The sequence below is a fragment of the Anabrus simplex genome, chromosome 5 (genome assembly GCF_040414725.1).
Source record: "Anabrus simplex isolate iqAnaSimp1 chromosome 5, ASM4041472v1, whole genome shotgun sequence".
NCBI lineage: Eukaryota > Metazoa > Arthropoda > Insecta > Orthoptera > Tettigoniidae > Anabrus > Anabrus simplex.
This window is the reverse complement of record NC_090269.1, coordinates 299,135,462-299,157,539: the sequence shown is the minus strand read 5'-3', so window position 1 is coordinate 299,157,539 and position 22,078 is coordinate 299,135,462. Positions and strand designations below refer to the sequence as shown.

Here is a 22,078-nt window from a genome sequence, read left to right as displayed (position 1 = left end):
TTGTAGGACTTGTCTGGGCACTCCATGATGGTATGGTTGGTAAGGTTCTCTATCAAAACATGTCTCAGAAGAATTTTCAATTACTAGTGAGCTAAAGCAATGCTTTGTGCTTGCACTTACACTTTTTGCACTGTATCTGACAGCTATGCTCTATGAGACATCTGCCAATAACACAGGTGTACAAATTAGTTACTGGTTTGATGGAGGTATTTTTAATCAGGCTAGACTCCACTCTAAAAGACTAACTCATCTCACCCAGGCAACAGAATTGCAATGTGCAAATGATGATGCTTCTCTAGCTCATTCTCTCGAGGAGCTGCAAATGTCAGCTGACTGCTTTAAAACAGCTTATAACACTTTGGCCTGACTATCAACATTCAGAAAACTGAAGTTCTTGCACAACTTGCTCCTTGAACCAGTTTGCCAGACTTCAACATCACCATCTCAGATATATCTCTGAAACAAGTAGACCACTTCTCCTACCTTACGAGTATTCACTCGACACGCTGTACCTCGGAGATGGATGTAGAAAACAGAATACGAGCTGCTCATTGTGTATTCGGACGTCTTTTCTGTGAAGTCTTTTGAAATAAAGATCTAAAAATCTCCACTAAACTGATGGTGTACCAAGGAGGTGTTGTTTCGATATTATTGTATGGATGTGAAACATGGACTCTATACTGCTGTAACATTAAAAAAAAACTGGAATGAATTCACCAGCAGAAGCTTAGGATCATCATGAATATCAAATGGGAGGATTATGTAACCAATGTTGCAGTTCTTGAGAGGACACAGATGAACAGTATAGAAGCCTCCATCATGTCACCAGCTCAGATGGACTGGACATGTCTAATGCATGAGTGACAAAAGACTAGCTCGGCAGTTACTGTACAGTGAACTCAGTTCTGGTAGGAGGACTTGCCATGTCCTTCTGAAATGCTACAAGGATCAGAGCATAAACATTGACCCCAGTACTTGGCACACACTTGCTGAAGCCACCCTCGCTGGTGTACAACCACTCTCCAGCAGTTTGAAACAGAGGCTCGAAGTCTACAAACAGAGGTTCATCTTAGAAGAAAACTCAAACAAACTCATTTAAGATAAAACTACGTTAACAATTGATAGGAAATCTACCACCTGGTTGATAACCCTAAGTGCAGATCAATGACGACTGATTAATTATTTCCATACAACAGCCCGACATATTTGGCAATAGGTGGCTACCCTTATATATAATAGTAGGAAAATGACAGCATTCCCATTCAGAATTGAAGCAAAAATAGTAAACAACCACTCTCTTACCTTACAGTTCTCCCCAGGCAAACGGCACAGACCAAGGTATTTTTTTTGATTACCATTGGTCTCCATGCTAACAAGGTCATCAGTGATAAAACCTGAACATAAAAATAAACAAGAATAACAAAAATGAGGACATTAAATACGAGGAACAGGACAAAATGAAAGTTAAAAACAAAGATTATTAGATATGCTCAGGTAAGAAAGCTAGCAGTAGCAAAAAATATATATGTACAAAACAGAGGAAGAGCAGAGACTTACCATGTAAAACCGTGTAATGTACTCTGCCCATGCAGTTTTACACAGTAAGTTACTGCTCTCCATCTCTGTAGAGTGTATTCTATCTATGCAGTCTTATAGAGTAATTTGCTGCTCTCCATCTTTGTAGAGCGTACTCTATCCATGCAGTTCTTACATAATAAGTCACTGTTTTCCATCCTTGTAGCGTGTACTCTAGCCATGCAGTTCTTACATAGTAAGTCGCTGCTCTCCATCTGTGTAGAGCGTACTCTATCCATGCAATTCTTTCATAGTAAGTCACTGTTCTCCATCTTCGTAGCGTGTACTCTATCCACGCAGTTCTTTCATAGTATGTCGCTGCTCTCCATCTTTGTAGAGCGAACTCTAGCCATGCAGTCTTGCATAGTATGTCACTGCTCTCCATCTTTGTAGCGTATACTCTATCAATGCAGTTCTTACATAGTAAGTCACTGCTCTCCATCTTTGTAGCGTGTACTCTAGCCATGCAGTTCTTACATAATAAGTCGCTGCTCTCCATCTGTGTAGAGCGTACTCTATCCATGCAGTTCTTTCATAGTAAGTCGCTGCTCTCCATCTTTGTAGAGTGTACTCTATCCCCACGCAGTTCTTACATAGTAAGTCACTGCCCTCCATCTTTGTAGAGCATACTCTATCCATGCAGTTCTTACATAGTAAGTTGCTGCTCTCCATTTTTGTAGCATGTACTCTATCCATGGTAGAATTTTGACGCTTCTTGTATCCTGTTGCCTATTTCTTGGTTAATGACATTCATCATCATCATCATCATCATCATCATCATCATCATCATCATCATCATCATCATCATCATCATCATCAATGTCCCACTCCAGTCGCCCGAGTGTGGTTAACAAGCCTCCTCCACTCCTTTCCGTCCTTCCAATTTTCCTGCTCCATTACTTTCACCACATCCAAATTAGCTTCTCTAATGTCATTCCAAATCTGATCCATCCACCTTCTTCTCGGTCTTTCAACTGGTCTCTTTCCCTTAACATCCCTTTCTAATTCCCTTCTTACTACCCGTTCCTTTCCCATTCTTTTTACACGTCCAAACCATCTCAGTCTTGCTTTCTGTATGTTCTATATTTAGCTTTTCTCTGATTTTAATATTTTGGATTCTATCTCTTCTTGCCTTTTTAACCGATGTTCTTAAAAATTTCATTTCTACTGCTTGGATCTTACTATCTTGTCTCTTATTAGTTACCAGCGTGTCTAGTCCGTATGTTACAACTGGTATGAAATACTGTTTATATAATGCTAATTTCGTTCTCTTGGGTACTTTGTCATCCCATAAAAGCTCTCTGACTTGATAAAATGTTGTACCTTTACTTAGTCTGTTATTCATTTCAGGGTTGATTTTATTACTTCCATTAATAATGCTACCCAGATATGTAAATTGTTCTACATTCTGTAACCGTTCTCCGTCTATGTTCACTTGGCTTCTCTTTTTCTCTTTTCCACAGTGCATGACTACAGTTTTCTTTTTACTGATTACTATTTCAGACTCTTTCAGATTTTCATTCCAAATGTCCAGTCTCCTTTGTAGTTCCTTTTCTCCCTTTCCCCAAATCATGACATCATCTGCAAATAAGAAAGCATTCACTTCATCACTATCGATACTCTGTTTTACACGTTTTATGATTTCATCCATCAAATATATTAAACAATAATGGTAACAGTGCACTTCCTTGCTTGAGATTTGTTTTGTATAAAATGTTTCAGAGTCACCACTCCCCACTTGTACACTGCTTTTACTCTCATGATACATTTTTATCTTGTTAATTAATGATTTTGGTACATTCTTTTTCCATATGCATTCCCATACATGTTTTCTCTTAACTGTATCATAAGCTTTTTCCAAATACAAAAATACGAAGATAATTTCCCTGTTCCTTTCCAGGTATGTTTCCATTATCGTTCGCACTGTAAATATCAAGTCTATTGTTGATCTATTTGGTCTAAAGCCACATTGCTCTTCCTCTAACTGTGTTTCTATTATATCCCTCAGTCTTTCGTCAATGACTTTCTCCATTATTTTTAGCCCATGTGATAATAGGGTTATACCTCTATAATTTTCACATTTCTTCCCATTTCCTTTTTTGAACAATGGTACAATGGTACAATGCTCCCTTGTTGTCAATCTTCAGGTATCCTTTCATCCTTCCATATGGCACTGAGGGCTCGGTATAGCCACTGTAGTCCACTGCTTCCTGCTGCCTTAATCATATCAGCATTGAATTTGTCTTTTCCACTTGCTTTACCTTTGGTCACTGCTTTCACTGCCCTTTCAAGTTCCAACCATGTTATCGGGTTCTCTTCTTTTTCTCCATCTATTATTTCCATTTTCTTACATCCTTCTTCCTCCGAGCAGTCATCCTCATTATAAAGTTATTAAAAATATTTTGCCATCACCTTCTGAAGACTCTTTTCGTCATGTACTATGTATCCATCTTCTCTCTCTAATGCCTTGATTTTTTTGATTTATTCCTTTTGAGTTTATTACTCTGTATAATAGTTTCTAATTTCCTAGACTATCTTGCTCAATTTTGTTCGCAAAACTCTCCCCTACTTTTCTCCTTTTCTTCCTTGATACTCCTCTTTACTTGTAGTTTCAATCTTTTGAAACCTTTCTATCTTATTCTTATCCCTCTGATATGTTTTTTGCTTCTTCTTATCCATTTCTTTCTTCACTTTCTTCCTTTCTTTTATTTCTTTTTTTATTTTGTCTGTCCACCACCGTATCTCCTTTCTCTTAACCTTTGCTTTTGTTTTCACGCATACCTCAATTGCTGCTTCCACAAATGTCTGTCTTAAATTGTCCCACTCTTCTTCTCCACTTCGTATTTTTGTGTTAGGCAACTTCCTTTTTATACAATCTTGGAATGCCATTCTTTTATCCTCCCCCTCAAACTCCCAAATCCTGATCTTTGGTTTCTTCTTCAGTACAATTTTAGGGATTTTTACTTGTTTTTATTCCACACTTAATAATCTATGATCACCTTCCATACTTTCAATGGGGATTATCTTCGCATTCATGATGTATCTTTCCCATTCTCGATCTGTTATTATAAAATCGACTGAGTGTTCCATACTGTCCATCCCAACTATATCGGCTGATTTTATGGTTGTTCCTCTTCATAAACTATGTGTTCTTTATTATCAGGTTATTTCTGATACAAAAGTCCAACAGTTTCTTTCCATCTTCATTTCTATTGCCATACCCATGTGGGCTCAGTACATTCTCGTATCCCATTCTATCAGTTCCCACATGGGCATTCAGATCTCCCATTATCATGATCCCATCTCTAACAATATGTGTTTCCAGTTCTTTGAGGAAATCATCTTTTTCTTCCATGCTACATCCTGTCTGAGGAGCATACACCTGTACTACCTTCAGTAGTTCCTTGTTTACATGTATGCACATTACTATAATTCTTTCATTTACATACTCAACTTCAGCTATTGGTTCAACATTCTGATTCACTATAAATACCACTACATTTCTTTTCTCTTTACTGTTACCCATCCAGTACAAGGTGTAGCCCTTTCTTAGTTTCTTCATTCCTTTCCCTTTCCATTTTACTTCACTTAATCCCAGGATGTCGAGTTTTCGTCTCTCCATTTGGTCAATCAATTAATTTTTCTTCCCAATCATTGTTGAAATATTTTTTGTTCCAAATTGGGTTTTGTTCTCTGATCTAACACTTGCACGAACATCAGCATTACCATCATACTGTGCAACTGTAGCCAGAGACTTGTCGATTCCATTTCCATTTTTAAACTTCCATCCGAGGCTTGTATTATAGTTGAAAGCAAGTACAAATTTACTCATCTCCTGACCTGCTAAGCCTAACGCATCTCAAGATTTTCTTTCGGGGTTTACTCCTTTAGCCTTTGAAGATTCCTATTCTCCATAAGGCAGTGGTTTCCTCTTCTAATTTTCTCCAGAGAGAATGGGTTGCGTCATCGACCATCTTTGCCATTCCGAAGGTCTCCTTTGCCTAAGATGCTGTTAAGGTCTTCATCCGTAACCCTGGTCATGGGTTGCTCACAATCTTTTAACTTATTTATTACTCTGTACAGTATAATATCATCTGCAAAAAGCCTTACCTCTCATCCCAGTTCTTTTCTCATATCATTTATATATATATATATATATAGGAAAACATAAAGGTCCAATAATACTGCCTTGAGGAATACTTCTCTTAATGGTTACAGGATCAGATAATGCTTCACCTATTATAATTCTCTGAGTTCTATTATCTAGAAATATAGCCACCCATTCAATCACTCTCTTGTCCAGTCGAATTGCACTCATTTTGTGCCAGTGGTCTCCCATGATCTACTCTGACAAATGCCTTGGAATCGCGACGAAGTCCATTTGACTTCCCGAATCTAGGATATCTGCTATATCTTACTGGAATTCTACAAGTTGAGCTTCAGTGGAATAACCTTTCCTAAACCTGAACTGCCTTCTATTGAACAAGTTATTAATTTTGCAAACGTGTCTAATATAATCAGAAATAATGCTTTTCCAAAGCTTACATGTAACATATGTCAAATTGACTGGCCTGTAATTTTTAGGTTTATGTTTATCACGTTTTCCTTTATACACAGGGGCTAATATATCAAGTCTCCATTCATTTGATATAGTTCCTTCATGCACACAGTAATCAAATAAGTACTTAAGATATAGTACTATATCCCAACCCATTGTCTTTAGTATCATCATTATCTTACAGTTCCAGTTTCCCGGGTGCTGTTGGCGAGCCTCTTCCATTCTGTCTTATTGAGATACGTCTGTTGCTAATGACATCTTCCAGTGTCCTTCCCTGATCTGCAATGTCCATCTTTACAATGTCCATCCAGTGGGTTCTTGGTCTTCCCACTATCCATTTCCCTGCCACATGTCTCTCCAAGATAACATAAGATGTCCTTCTTGGTTCCATCCTCATTACATGCCCAAACAACCTCAATCTGGACTGGCTGACCCAATCTAGCAATGATGTAACAATCCCAGCTTCCTTCCTAACCACATCATTCCTTAACTTGCCCAATTTGTTTTTTTTCAATTGTGGACCTAAGGAACTTCATCTTGGATGCCGGCAACCTTGATGAGTCTTTTTTAGTGAGGGTGCAGGTTTCAATACCACAGGTTAAGATTGGTATGAAGTACTGATTGAACATCACCAGCTTTGATTCTGTTGGTACTTTGGGATCCCAGAGGAGTGTTCGTACTTGCTGGTAAAAGTGAGAGCTGTTCTGCACTCTATTTGCCACCTCCGCTGTGGCTAGTGTATCTCGAGATATTACACTGCCGAGGTACATAAAGCGTTCCACACTTTCTAGTGGATGGTTTCCTAGCATGATGTCGCTGGTCGTCCCTCTCTGTTTATTGCCATAACTACTGTTTTGAGTTTGCTTATCTTGAGATTGAACTCCTGTAACTTAACCTTCCATTCATTAAGTCTCGACTGCACTTCTTCCTCAGTTTTTGCCCAGATCATAACATCATCAGTGAAGGCCATTGCATTTAGTTCACCAGAGGTTTTCTTGATGTTCTTCATTATGTCATCCATGATGGTGATAAAAAATAATGGGGATAATGCACTGCCTTGCTGGACTCCACATTCGGTCTTGAACCAGGATGAATGTTGGTCACCCAATTGCACACAGCTGGTACAGTTCACATACAGCATCTGAACTTTCCTCACCAGTCCCTCTGGCACATTCCTTTTTCTCAGGCATTCCCATATCTTCTCTCTTTCAATGCTGTCATACGCCTTCTCAATGTCAAGGGAAACCATAAACAGATTCTTTACCTTTTTCCCCAATATTTTTCCATTAACATACGGACACTGAAGATTAGGTCTGTTGTGGACCTGTTAGGGCTGAAGCCATACTGTTCCTCTTCTAAATGTGGCTCTAAGATCTGCTCAATCTGCTCTCTAAGATTTTCTCAAGAATCTTTAAGCCCATGAGAGAGGAGTGTTATTCCCCGGTAGTTGGAGCATTTTTGGCAATTTCCTTCCTTAACAACGGAATAATGACACCCTTGCTCCAATCAGTACGTATCTTGCCATCTTCCCAAACTGCATTGAGCGCTCTGCATAGCCACTGTAAACCCTGGACTCCTGCTGCTTTAATCATGTCTGTGCATACTTCATCGATTTCTGGAGATTTTCCTTGTGGCTTCTTAAGGGATGTTTCTGTTTCTGCCCACGTAATGGGAGGTTCTTCTGTGCAGGTTTCAACAGCTGGTTCTTTTCTGCTTCTGTCCTGTTCAGTAGGTGATCAAAATGATTCCTCAGAACCTCTCTGATATCCTCTTCTTTCCTGGCCAGGTTTCCATTACGATCCTCAACTGCTTTGATGGTTTCAACTGGATTCCTTTTGTTTTTGATCACTCTGAACAATAGTTTCATATCTCCTCCTCTTCTACTACTCTTTTAACTCTCAATTTCTTGTCCCGGTAAACTTGCTCGAGGTCTCTGATCTTCCCCTCATTCCTTACCTGTTCTGGCTTGGATTTCTCTCTATCTCGTTCTTTTTGTGCTATGTTCCTTTCCTTTATTGAGGATCTTACCCTTTCATTCCACCAGGGTGTCTCTTTTTCCCTTACTCTCACACTTGTCTTCCCACTAACCTCTATTGCTTCTTTTATCAAGGTGTTTATTAATTTTGTCCACTCTACCTCACCACTCTCCACTTCTTCTGTAGGCAGTTGTCTTTCTAGACGGTCCTGATAGTCGGTCCTTTTTCCAATCTGTTGTAGTTCCAACACCTTAATCTTGAGTAATTTCCTGGTTGTTATCTTTGGTATATTAATGTCTTTCAGATCTGCTACTAATAACCGGTGGTCGCTATTCAGGTCCTCACTTGGAATCACCTTGACATCAGTCACAAGTCTACTTCTTTCTCTATCTGTAATTATATAGTCAATGACTGTCTTGCTCTTTCCATCCCAGCTTTAATAGGTAATCTTGACACCGACTCTTTTGTTGAACCAACTGTTTCTTACTACCAAACAGTTTCTTATGCAGAAGTCTAGGAGATGTTCCCCTTCTGAATTCTTTCTCCCATTGCCATGTGGTCCATCACCTTCTCATAGCCATTCCTGTCTGTCTCGAGCTGTGCGTTGAGGTCCCCGATGATGATTGTCCTCTCTTCACTGATGGTCTCTTCTAGGTCTTCGAGAAACTTGTTCTTTTCATCTTGACTGCAACCCGTCTGAGGGGCACACACTTGCACCAGTGTCAGTTTCTCTTTCCCAAGGTGAACTGTTGCCTTTATTATCCTCTCATTGATGTACTGGATCTCTGTAATACCATCTAACTCATTATACAATATCAATCCTACTTTATTTCTCATCTCTCTATTGTTAGCATTCCAATAAAGGTTTAGTTTTTCCTCAACTCTTTGTTCCCTTTACCTTTCCATTTAGTTTCACTCAGTCGTAGGAATGATATTTTCCTTCTCTCCATGATGTCCACTAATTCTTCACATTTCACATTCAAACTCTGTACATTGATTGTTCCTATTTGAGTGTGTTGTCTTCTCCAGGGTTGTTGCACTATCCCAAGGCTAGGCCTATCATCAGGCTGTAAGTCATCATACCTGGCCTGGGTCTGCGGGTGATGTTGTCTACTCCGAGTTCTTTGTTTGCATCCAAGGCTCGTATAAGTGTTGAAAGCGATTGCAGTTACTCTCCAACTGACTTGCTAGGCCTAACGTTAGAGAATTTCTGTGAGGATTATCTCCCTTAGCCTTTAGCAGTCCCCTGCCATATCTGCAAGGCAGCAGCTTCCAGTTGAATTTATGGTCATTTCCTACACAATGGCTTCAACAAGCCCCCTAAGGGTGAACTCCTCTGCCCATAGCCATTGGTTATCCCTTAGTTTGTCAGGTTTGGTAACAGCCGCCCAACCCTCAGCCAGACAGTCGCAGGTCTACTGTCACATACGGTAGCAGGATGTACCTGACCTGACCTGAGTCTTTAGTACATCCCCAGAAATCTTATCAATTCCAACTGATTTTCAAATTTTCAAATTTGGTATCTTATAGTAAATGTCTTTGTTATCGAAGGTAAATTTCAACACTTCGTTAGTATTAGTCACCTCCTCTATCTGGACATTTTCCTTGTAACCAACAGTCTCCACATATGGCTGATTGAATACTCCTGCTTTCTGTAGATCCTTGCATACACACTCCCCTTGTTCATTAATGATTCCTGGAATGTCCTTCTTGGAACCTTTTTCTACCTTAAAGTACCTATGCATACCCTTCCATTTTTCGCTAAAATTTGTATGACTGCCAATTATGCTTGCCATCAAGTTATCCTTAGCTGACTTCTCTGCTAGATTCAATTTCCCAGTAAGTTCCTTCAATTTCTCCTTACTTCCACAACCATTCTAACTCTATTTGTTTCCAACCTGGACCTCCCTCCTACCGTCTTTACTTCTCCGTTATAATATAGCAGGCCTTTACCTTTCCTTACCTCCTTCAAAGGTACATACCTGTTTTCACATTCCTCAACAATTACTTTAAATCCATCCCACAGTCTGTTTACATTTTTATTTACCGTTTTCCTCGGATCATAATTACTTTTCTAAAACTCCCTCATGCCTGTCTTATCAGCCATATGGTACTGCGTAATAAATTTTAAGACCTTCCTTTCTATCACATTTATTTTTGACTATAACAGAAACAGCTTTGTGATCACTAATACCATCTATTACTTCAGTTCCTCTACAGAGTTAATCCGGTTTTACCAGCACCACATCCAGAATATTCTTCCCTCTAGTTGGTTCCATCACTTTCTGATTCAGCTGTCCTTCCCAGATTAACCTATTTTTCATTTGTTGGTCATGCTTCCTGTCATTGACATAAGCTTCCCAATTGACATTTGGTAAATTAAGATCATCTGCTACAATCACATTCCTTTCCATATCGCGTTTCCTGCAGATGACATTGTATTAGACAGTTTTAAGTTCAGAAAATTAGTCTACAATCACTGCTTTACACATCATCCACGCAGTACCATCAAAACAACCTGGCCAAAAGATCGCAAGAAAAGCCACAATGAGAAGATGTACACTATCATTGTTCAATTTTGAGTAGCTTAACAACAACTGTATCTCCACGTATTTTTAACAACATAACATTTTACAGTGTCACCACAAATGAGTGACTTTTCCCCATCAGACTTATGACAACAAACAATGAGCTCACCGTTACACTGGGATGAAACGCTGGTAATTTCCCGACTGAAAAAGTCTAAAGAGCTTAAATGTTTTTAACATTTGCAATTGATGAAATTAAATTATGGTTACCTTCTAGGAACCTTATTTTTGAAACAAATAAGTTGTTTAAGTTACATCCCAAGTTTGTGCTTCATGTTTCACTTTCACATGTCAACCAATACATTATTATCTGCATCAAAGACTTAGAAGAATCATGACTATAAGAGTCACATAATATTTTAAGATTAACTTGTTCAAATGAATTGAGTACATAGTTTTATAATGTATTTTTAATAATAAGACAGTTAATTTCAAAGACGAAAACACAATTTCAGTGAAACGCATAATATTTTAATCATATCATATATATTTATTTGTAATGTGTGTTTGTTAAAATGTTCTTAATTCATGTATTTTTGAGTTGAAGATGGTTCAAACTGAACCAAAACTGGAACTTGATTGTTCAATTTTTTCCCTTCTATTTTGCTTTACGTCGCACCGACACAGATAGGTCGTATGGCAACGATGGCATAGGAAAGGCCTAAGAATGGGAAAGAAGCAGCCATGGCCTTAATTAAGGTACATCCCCAGTATTTGCCTGGTGTGAAAATGGGAAACCATGGAAAACCATCTTCAGGGCTGCTGACAGTGGGATTCGAACCCACTATCTCCCAGATGCAAGCTCACAGCTGCGCGCTCCTAACTGCACGGCCAACTTGCCTGGTATTATTAACATTTGATATTGTACTTTTATAGTGTTGATTGGTGGAACATCCTTTGGAATATTCTGCTAAACTAGAAGTCAGTTTATGCGTACCACTTCTTCCACCGAGTTCATTCCTAACTTGACCTCAATCTCCTCATTCAGAGTTATCTCATGCCATTGTTCCCACCTGTTTGTACCATCGATTATTCTTGTTACTTTCATGTCTGTTACTTCTAACTCAGCTTTCAGTCCCTTACAGCAAAATCAGACTAATAGTGGACCAGTATAAATATAGTTTTACCCGGAAGCTGACTTCTTTCTTACAGAATACTGCTGAGAGATACCCTAAGGAAATTTAAAAAAAACTGTTCTAAAATTCCTGTAAATTGTTTAATATGATTTAAAATACTTTCAGTGGAGAGCTATAGCTGGATTTATCTGTTTAATGATAAATGCATGTGTCAGGTGTGGACTGTATACTATGTAACACAGTTTTATCTCCACTAAGTGAAATTTGATATTTGATGAGCTCATCAAATTTTCCAGTTTATAGATGATGCATGTTCTTTCAATGACAGAAGAACAGGCAAGACATTTTCTATACAGCAGAAAACTTAATTCAGTGCAGATAGTCTCAAGAAATACAACTCAAATTTCTTAAGAATGTAACAATGTTAATGGGCTGGAGGTTAGCCATTAGGAATAACCACACTAGCCATACTTCATAAGGATGAGAGATGAAAATTTCATTTTTATTTGAGGGTGTAAAGCTACTGATAATGAAAAGAGAGTATGAACCGGTTTCTTTGAGTTGAGTTATTATACAGGTTAGGATGTCCTTAGCCACGTTGTCTTCCTTTACGATGAGAACATCAACATCACCACACATTTCTTTTCCTCTCCGATAAGATCCAACCAGCATTATTTTAAGGGAAGGCTCTACCATCAAGGCTGCCTCACGGACCTGAAGAAGAAAAAATACTATTTAAGAACACACAACTATCGCAAAAACGAAGGCATTATAATAAAACTAACCAGTGATGAGGTAAAGCCTTTACAGTTTGTTTGCACAAAATATATTCCAAATAAAAAAAAATAATAAAAAATCCATTATTTAAAAAGTAAATAGTGTTAAAAGGAGTAGAAAGGAAAGGAAAAAAGCTTATAGTTTTACATGCCAATCGATATCACAATCATAACTAGGTCAGGAACATCCTGCAACCATATGTGATAATGATAAACTGTATGGCCAAGGGTTGGGCAGCCAATACCATACCTGACAATCTAAGGAAGAACCTACAGTTAGAGGTGGAAGGAAGTTGTTGAAGCCTTTATGGAGACCTACATAAATTCAACACAAAGTTGCTACCTTGTAGGTGTGGCAAGGACGACTGCTAAAGGCAAAGGGAGTTAACTCCAATTAAATATATCTCCATTATGTTAGGTCTAGTAAGTCACTAAGAAAGATTTGTATATTCACTTTCAATTTAAATAAGAGCCTTGGAATACAAGATACTCAGCCAAAACCCCAGGATAAGCAGAATTATATGCCAGGTAAGATTGGCTTACAGCCTGATGATAGGCAGGGCCATACGACCGTGCATCTATCTCAGAGAAGATACACAACACAAATTGGGACCATCAATATACTTAGCCTTACAGGGAAGTGTGAACAAGTGGTGAACCTCATGGAAAGAAGAAAAACAGCAATCCTGGCACTGAGTGAGACCAAGTGAAAAGGTAAAGGGAAGAAGAAGTTGAGGAATCAGTAAACACTATATTGGGAGGGTGAAATGAAATGGCGTATGGCTTTTAGTGCCGGGAGTGTTCGAGGACAAGTTTGGCTCGCCAGATGCAGGTAGGTGACCTGCGCGTCATGATGAGGATGAAATGATGATGAAGACGACACATGCACCCAGCCCCAATTAACGAATTAAGGTTAAAATTCCCGACCCTGCCGGGAATTGAACCCGGGACCCCTGTGGCCAAAGGCCAGCACGCTAACCATGTAGCCATGGAGCCGGACATTGGCAGGGTAATAACAAAGAGATAAGGAATGGAGTTAGATTCATTGTGGCAAATGACCTGGAAGGGATCACTGACATTCGGTAGGTCAATGAAAGAATAACAAAGGTGACTGTGCATCTAGGGGAGGAAAATCTAACACTGATGTATGCACTACAGATGAGTGCAACCAGGATGATAAAACTCAAATTCCTGGATATACTAGAGAAGGCCATCAATGAAGTGAGAACCATCATAGGAGACCTGAATGCACAAATAGTGACAGATATGACTGGGTGTGAGAGTGAGATGGGAACACATGGGTATGGTGGAGAAACATACAAGGAGAACATCTCCTTATCTTCTACCCAAGGAATGGCTTCCTGGTTCAAGAAAAGAGTCTGTCATAAGTTCACAATATGCAGCTAGGATAGACAACGTAAAACTGTAATGGATTATATTACTACAGATGAAGACAGAATAGCCTTGTGACAGATGTTAAGTACCTAGTGGGAGCCTTGACAGACACCACCAGTTATCAGTAGCAGATATGAAAGACTTTCATGTACTGAAAATACTGACCAGGAAGATGCCAAAGGTCAAGATGAGGAAACTGCAAATAACAGACAAGAGAAGATGAAGAGTTGGGAGATTTTTGTACAGAAACTGGATGAAGATAGCAGAGGCAATATGAAGTTACTATAGATCATGGTCAAAGACAAAATGAAATGGACTGATTCCATCAATAGGTATTTTATGTGATCCTGTATTGCCTTGTCTGAATCTATTAAAGCAACTATTTAAAATAGTTTTATGTTGAGTCCACCTTGTCAATATACCTTATAATGATAGAAAATTATTTATTTTATCATACATGTTTCAGGAAAATCAGGCATTCCCTTCATCAGTGATGTCAGTTCAAGGAATAAAACAATATAACACTATTTTTTTTTTCTTAAAATTTAAATCCTAATTCACCATATCAATGAATAAAGAAACTAATGAAATATTAGGAAAATGATCATTACATAAAATTTAATATTTTGTTGAACTGAATGAGAATACCTAAATACATTTAAGATCTTCAAGTTTTTCTTCTTTATTTCTTCTTTTTCTTCCTTAAATGATCAAACGCTAATTTATACAATGGGTTCTCTTCTGTACTTCTTTCATTTAAACTTGATTCAAAGTAGTTTTTTTGTGCAAGATAAATTTCTAAACTTTCCAAAACATTAATGAATTTTTCCTATGAACAGGCTGGTTTTAGACCTCAACGTAGTTGTGAAGATCAGGTGCTTGCTCTGACAACACATATTGAGACAGGTTTTGAAAAGCAATTAAAGAGTGGATTAGTGTTTACTGATCTACCAGCTGCATACAATACAGTGTGGAGAGAAGGTATTGTGCATAAGTTCTTTAAACTGACAAAGTGTAGTCAAATGTCACGTCTGATTAACAATATGCTCTCAAATAGAATTATCTAGGTAGTCATGGATAAATATCACAACAAAATAAAGGTACTTAACAATGGTCTACCTCAAGGATCTGTTCTCTCTCCATTACTGTTTAACCTGTATATTGCAGACATATCTCTCACGAGCTCTCGTCAATTTGCTTATGCCGATGATCTGGCAATAATTACTCAGCATGTAGATGCTAATGTGATAGAGAGAACTTTAAATACAGACTTGGATGTTCTGTGCAGATATTTCAAAACGTGCTGCTTGAAACCAAGCCCTAGTAAAACGGAAACCTGCTTCTTCCATTTAAATAACCGGCAAGCAAATATCACCTTGAAAGTATCACTTAATGAAAGTCTTCTCCCTCACAATGCCAACCCCAAAATATCTTGGAGTTGCTCTCGACTGAACGCTCGTACAGGAAACATCTAACCAACCTAGCAGCCAAATTAAGGACACGCAACAACATCATCCACAAACTTGCTGGCTCTACATGGGGAGCTTCTGCATCTACTGGCGCTGGTGCTTTCCACAGCTGAGTACTGTTGTTCAGTTTGGATCAACAGCTCTCATGCTAAAAAAGTGGACACAGTCCTGAATGAAACAATGCGTGTCATAAGTGGCACAGTTTAATCTACTCCTCTTTTCTGGTTGCCACATAGAACCTCGACTGAACGCTCGTACAGGAAACATCTAACCAACCTAGCAGCCAAATTAAGGACATGCAACAACATCATCCACAAACTTGCTGGCTCTACATGGGGAGCTTCTGCATCTACTAGAATTAGAAGATTGAACAACATGGTACGAGAATACAACAAGATATTAACCATTCCTGATTTCTCCATCCATGAAGATGTTAACGTCAGATTCAGCCGCCTCAAATCAAGATCTCCTCGTATTCAAACAGCACAGGAACTTTTTAGGAGGGATTTCAATCCAGAAGCTGATTGGCAACAAGAGTGGAACAGTGTAGCTCCGACTCAATGGCAGACATTGTTCAATTATAAGAATTTTCCAGCTGGTTTTGATTTTCCCTGCAAGACATGGGTAGCCTTCAATCGAGTCCGTACTAACCATGGGAGATGTGGATCAATGATGTTTAAATGGGGTATGATATCTTCTCCAGCCTGTGACTGTGGTGCAGTTAAGCAGACTATTGACCATATTGTCACCAAATACATTGGAAGGGCATTTGTTGGATCCATCCAGGACATTGTGGTGGCTTCTGCTGAGGCCATACAAAGGCTAGAGAATTTAGATCTAATTCTTTGAACCCTTTTGCTTGCATGATTGTTTTCAATGTTATAATGTGTGTATCTTGTAATTATGTATATATAATAATAATATATAATTTCGTGTGGCTATTTCTAGCTGGGTGCAGCCCTTGTAAGGCAGACCCTCCGATGAGGGTGGGCGGCGTCTGCCATGTGTAGGTAACTGCGTGTTATTGTGGTGGAGGATAGAGTCATGTGTGGTGTGTGAGTTGCAGGGATGTTGGGGACAATACAAACACCCAGTCCCCGGGCCATTGGAATTGACCAATGAAGGCTAAAATCCCCGACCCGGCCGGGAATCGAACCCGGGACCCTCTGAACCGAAGGCCAATACGCTGACCATTCAGCCAACGAGTCGGACATTATGTATATAATATTTTGTGCTTACTGTTCATGTATTGTATTGTTTGTATTTTTGTATTTTATTTTGTATTTGTTCTTTGTATTGTTTTGTGTATGTTACCATGCGCTAATAATAATGATGATGATGATGATGATAATAATAATACTTGGATATGTCTGTAAATGTATGATTCTTTTCAATCATATGCTCTCCCATTTCCGAATATCTTTTAAGTTTGACTGCATTAACATGTACTTTGTACCTTATAGCCAAACTTCTTCCAGAATGTCCTATGTAATGTTGTCTACATGTATGGCATGTCAATTTGTAAATTTCTGATTTATTAAATATACATTTATTCTCTATTTTATCTGAATTGAAAATTATCTTATTAGTATTATTAATAGTTTTTGTATGCGACACTGATTGCTCCTTTTCCTGAAAAATTTATCCAGTTGATAAGAGTGCTTATTTCGAAAAGTTAGAACCACAAATTTCTTTTACTCCTTTCGCTCTTTACTTAAAGTTGTTTTTGGTTCATTTTTTGTTTTATTTATCATTCTATTAATGAATTTTCTGGAGTATCCGTTGCTACGAGCAATTTGGTGGATTATATTTATCTCTCTATTAGCCTATAATTCTTCCTAGACATATGTATGTTCACAGCTCTATTAATTAAACAAAATCAAAAAAATCAAAAATCAAAATCTCTTTATTTGCAAATGAGGTGTCTACCTCGGTGGCAAATGGTACACTAAAATACATTATTGTCAAGCACTAAATATTAAATTAACAAGAGAAGAAAATTTTTCCTATAATACAATATTATACAATTTACGCTAACAATGTTTTCTATTAAACACACAGCTCATCCTTAATAAATTTATATTGTTTACAAAATTCTAATTATAATATCTCCTGTACTACTTACAAATATAGTCAACTGATATACAGTATGTGGAATTGCTTCAAATGATACTATAAAACTGGTATAACATTAATATTTACATTGCATTTATTTATTTACTATTTTTTTTTTTTTTACCCGTTCTGGATCCTAAGTAGCATAACGACCTGCTGCGTCTTAACCAGAGCCCCTTTTGCCACCACTTTTCAGAGTTCCTGAAGGGCCTTCACAGCTACCGTAGCGGTCCCAGGGCCCTCGAAGTCCCCACTGTACTTCACCCCTACAGGCAGTCCCCTACTTTGGCTGTCCAAACTCCTTAGACCAGGGGATGGAATTAATTTATTCACACACATTTTTTTTTTAAAATTTACAATAACCTGCACCGGTCGAATGCCCTCTAACACTTCATTTATTTTCTCTGTTGCTGTATATTCTCTTCTTGAATATCTGTACAGATTTTGGAAAAGGATCAAACACTACCCCTGGTAAACTGTTCCACTCCTTCACACCCTTCCCAATGAATGAAAATTTACCCCAATCGCTTCTGCTAAAATTCCTTCTAATTTTATATTTATGGTCAGTCCTGCCGATATAATTATTTTCCAACTGAAGCCTCTCACGGATATCTCCCCATGCTTCTTCTCCTGTATAGGCTCTATATAATCCTGTAAGTCTAGTTTTCTCCCTTCTCTTACTTAAAGTTTCCCACCCAAGTTCCTTTAACATTTCTGATACACTACTCTTTCTCCTGAAATCCCCTGTTACAAATCTTGCTGCTTTCCTCTGCACACTATCTATTTCTTTTATTAGGTATTCTTGGTGAGGATCCCAAACACTGTTTGCATATTCCAATAATGGACGAACCATACTCAAGTAACTTTTTTCTTTTAATTCTTTGTTGCATCCTTTAAGTAGCCTCATTATGACATGTAATGATCTGTATGCTTTCCCAACAATGTCGTCAATATGACCCTTCCAGTGCAAATTACTTTCAAATCTCACACCTAAGTATTTGCACTTGCCATCTTTTGGGATAACTACCTCATCCAAAGTATATTCAAATTCAGTTTTAAAGCTCCTGTTTGTAAAAGTTGTAACAGTTGATTTGCCTCCATTAACCTTCATATTATTTTCTTCAACCCATTGTTGGATACTTTCAAGGTCCCTTTGTAATTCTGAACAATCCTCAATGTTGTTTATTTCTCTATAAACAATTATGTCATCTGCATACAATCTTATTTTTGATGTTATATTGTTCCCTAAATCATTTGCGTATATTAAGAAAAGTAACGGACCGATTATACTACCCTGTGCAATTCCCTTCCAAACTTTCTCTTCCTGCGATACATTATTTCCTACTTTGACTTTCTGAACCCTTGAATTTAGAAATGCTTTTATCCAACGTGTAACCCTTACGTCCAATCCTATTCCCTCCAATTTCTTTAATAATATTCCATGTTCCACTCTATCAAAGGCTTTGGAAAGATCTATGGCTATGCAATCTAACTGACCTCCTGAATCCAACTGATCTGATATGTCCTGCTGAAATCCCACCAGTTGCGCCTCACAAGAAAATTTCTTTCTAAATCCATACTGGCTCCTCATGAACCAATTTTTATCATCACATATCCCTCTGATGTACTTCGATATTAAACTCTCCAGAATTTTACAAACTATACTGGTCAGGCTGATTGGTCTGTAGTTCTCTGTAAAATGCTGCCTTTTTATGTTGACCTGGATGATTGGAGTCGTTTTTAATAATAGTATCTGTTTGAGTAGCTTTTCTGAAAATTTGAAAATCAAAATGACCAGAATTTCTAGTAATTGTTAAATCTAAATAATTTAAAGTTCCATCATTTTCAAATTCCATTGTAAAATGCACCTGTTTATGCAAAGTATTTAAATACTCTAATATACCATCAGGTTTAACTTTCTGTTCATCGATAATAACAAATATATCATTGACGTATCTTAAGCATGTAATCAATCCATCTATTTTATCCACTCAACATAAAACTACTTTAAATAGTTCCTTTAATACATTGATTCCATCAAGGCACCTAAAGACAAAAATGGGAATACAACAGAGTCTCGCAATTCCGAGGCTCCGTTAAATCCGAGCATTATTTGAATTTTTCTTTTCGGAAATTTAAAAAAGAGTTTTCTACAGCAATTCATTCCCTTCTTCTTCCCACCATGTTATCATACCGTGCCTCCCCTCTACCGAGATCACGCACTTGTTTGTTGTTGTGCCTGAAATTAAAACGTTTTTGAGAAAGAAAGGTCTGCATATTAAAGCAGTTTTGTTGATGGACAACGCAAAGTCATATCCAGGTGAACAAGAACTAGTCTGTGATGGAATTCATGCTTCATTTTTGCACCCTAATGTACTAAGTTTTATATAACCTATGGATGATGGCATTTTGGAATATCTAAAAAATAAAGTATCGGCACCGTCTGCTTTATTCACTCTTAGAAGCAACAGCATCAGGAAAACATCGTGAACTTCCTCAAACATATAACCATGAGGAATGTAGTGTACTGGTTAGCAGAATCATAGGACGAAGTACAGTCAGACACTCACAAAATCATGGAAGAAGATTTTAGGAAGTCGTGTGTTTGCTGACAGTAACTGTGATGACAGCAATGGTGATAACATACTAAACTTGTCAGATCAAATATCACAGATACTCAATGTAAAGATGCTAGTGAAATCAAAGTTACAGAATGGATAAAGAGTGATGAACAGTATGAACCTACAGTAGAGATGCTTTCAATCATTGAAATGTTGAATGAACCAACACAAGATACCGAGGAAGAAGTTTAAGAAGAGAGAGTGCAAAGGTGTCTCATAGTGAGGGTCTCATTGCATTGGAAGCGGCACTATGCTATGTAGAACCACCAGAGGCAACTCCCACCCACACGCTGCTGTGCAAGTGATGACATGACATTGCTGCACAGAAACAATGCAACATTCAGAAACAGAAGTCAATTAAGGACTTGTTTAAAAAAATAACCTTAACCCATGTCATAATACCATAAGAAATGATATTACAGGACCTTAGCTTCAATCGTTACTGATGTCTTTTCATGTTTCACGATTTTCCCTGCAATGCTACGTGTAGTCTGAATTATTCCAAATTCGAGGTACCTTCCCTCCCAATTACCTGGGATTATCAGGACTCTACTGTATAGTCAGAAAGGAATGTGATATCAGAGAGCTCCTGAAGAACCATTTCAATCATCTGCTGAATGGATCAGAGGAAAAGAGAAATATAGAACCAGATGTGGAAGTCTTGCTCGGAGGAGTTCCCTATCACCTGGACAGAAATAGAAGCAGCATTACGATCTATGCAGAAAGGAAATTCACCAGAAGTAGATGAAATGAATAAAGACATGATCAAAACAGCAGGGGTACAAGGTCTACAATGGCTACACAGAGTCCTTAATGCAGTGTGGAAGGACAACAAAGGTACCTGCAGACTGGAAGAAGGGAGTTATCATTAGAGCCTGGATTTTTAGGCAATAATAGGTCAGATGCAAGCTGATTTGGTTAGTAAAACGTGCTGTCCAACCTGCTCATCCATAATGTATAGTCCCTGCCATTTAAGCTTATATACTAAGGGTACAACCTAACTCTTTCTCCCCTGTTGATACTGAAGGTAGTGATTCATAGTTATTTTCTAACTGTTGGGTTCAATTCGGTGTCACTAACCATACACTTTAGGGATCCTACTTGCTGATACAATGTCTTACAGTTACTGTTAATTCTCGCAGGTTGGCACTATATAGTCATGATTTTTTCGTAACTTTTCTGTAGGATTGTAAATCTGTTTGGGTAATACCAGCTTAGTAGGATTGCAGCTTGTCTGAATAATCCATTTAATAATGTAGTTGGAATTAAATGACGAACGCAGCATTTTTATTAAAACGGTCTTATTTTGTCCAGTTCCTATGTATAGAATTCAATTACAATGTATAAGAAACAAGAAAAATCTGCAAGAACTCCTCCAAAAAAAGAAAGCAATGTTACCTCCTCTATAAAGATTTAGTTGAAACGGAAGGAAATTTTGTTATCAACCTAACTTAACCATGTCTTGTCATAACTTTTGTATGGTTTGCAGACTTAGTCTTTGTGTATTCTTATTGACTTACAGCACATGTACATGTAATATATTTGCTTGCGTATATTATTACAGCATGGTTTCACTTCAGTCTGACAAGTAACAGCAAATTTCAAGAAGGGAGCTGAATTATTTACACCAGGCAAACACCAAAGAATACGGTTATAGTAATGCACATATCAAAATAAAGGCAGAAATATTAACATTAAATTGAGTGAGGGTGAGAGAGAGAGTTTATTTCATTAATTCCTCACTGAGGTAGAAAACTGACTTAATTATGAATATCTTGATTGATCATTTACTTGGGTAAGGGAACCTCCATTATTGTTACTTACAATGAGGTTAGTTTGTCGATGGTTATGTCTCGTGATTTCAATATGTAACTAGTCAAGTTGGCAGCAGTGATGAGCCAATTAAAAAAAGACAATACAATGGTGATA

General features: G+C 37.9%; 1 protein-coding gene across 9 annotated transcripts in view; it reads right to left on the bottom strand.

The window, feature by feature from the left end:
• LOC136874009 (DNA polymerase lambda) overlaps positions 1-22,078 on the bottom strand; it is a 182,985-nt gene that overhangs the window by 57,044 nt on the left and 103,863 nt on the right. For all 9 annotated transcript variants that reach the window (XR_010860209.2, XM_067147464.2, XM_067147462.2 and 6 more), the window contains 2 exons: positions 12,322-12,487; positions 1,303-1,394 (listed from right to left, as the gene is read on the bottom strand). Coding sequence is in view for 8 of the 9 variants with exons in the window: in XM_067147464.2 (XP_067003565.2) it covers positions 1,303-1,394; positions 12,322-12,487 (258 nt within the window). In the remaining variant the exon portion in view is untranslated. The remainder of the gene's footprint in view (positions 1-1,302; positions 1,395-12,321; positions 12,488-22,078) is intronic.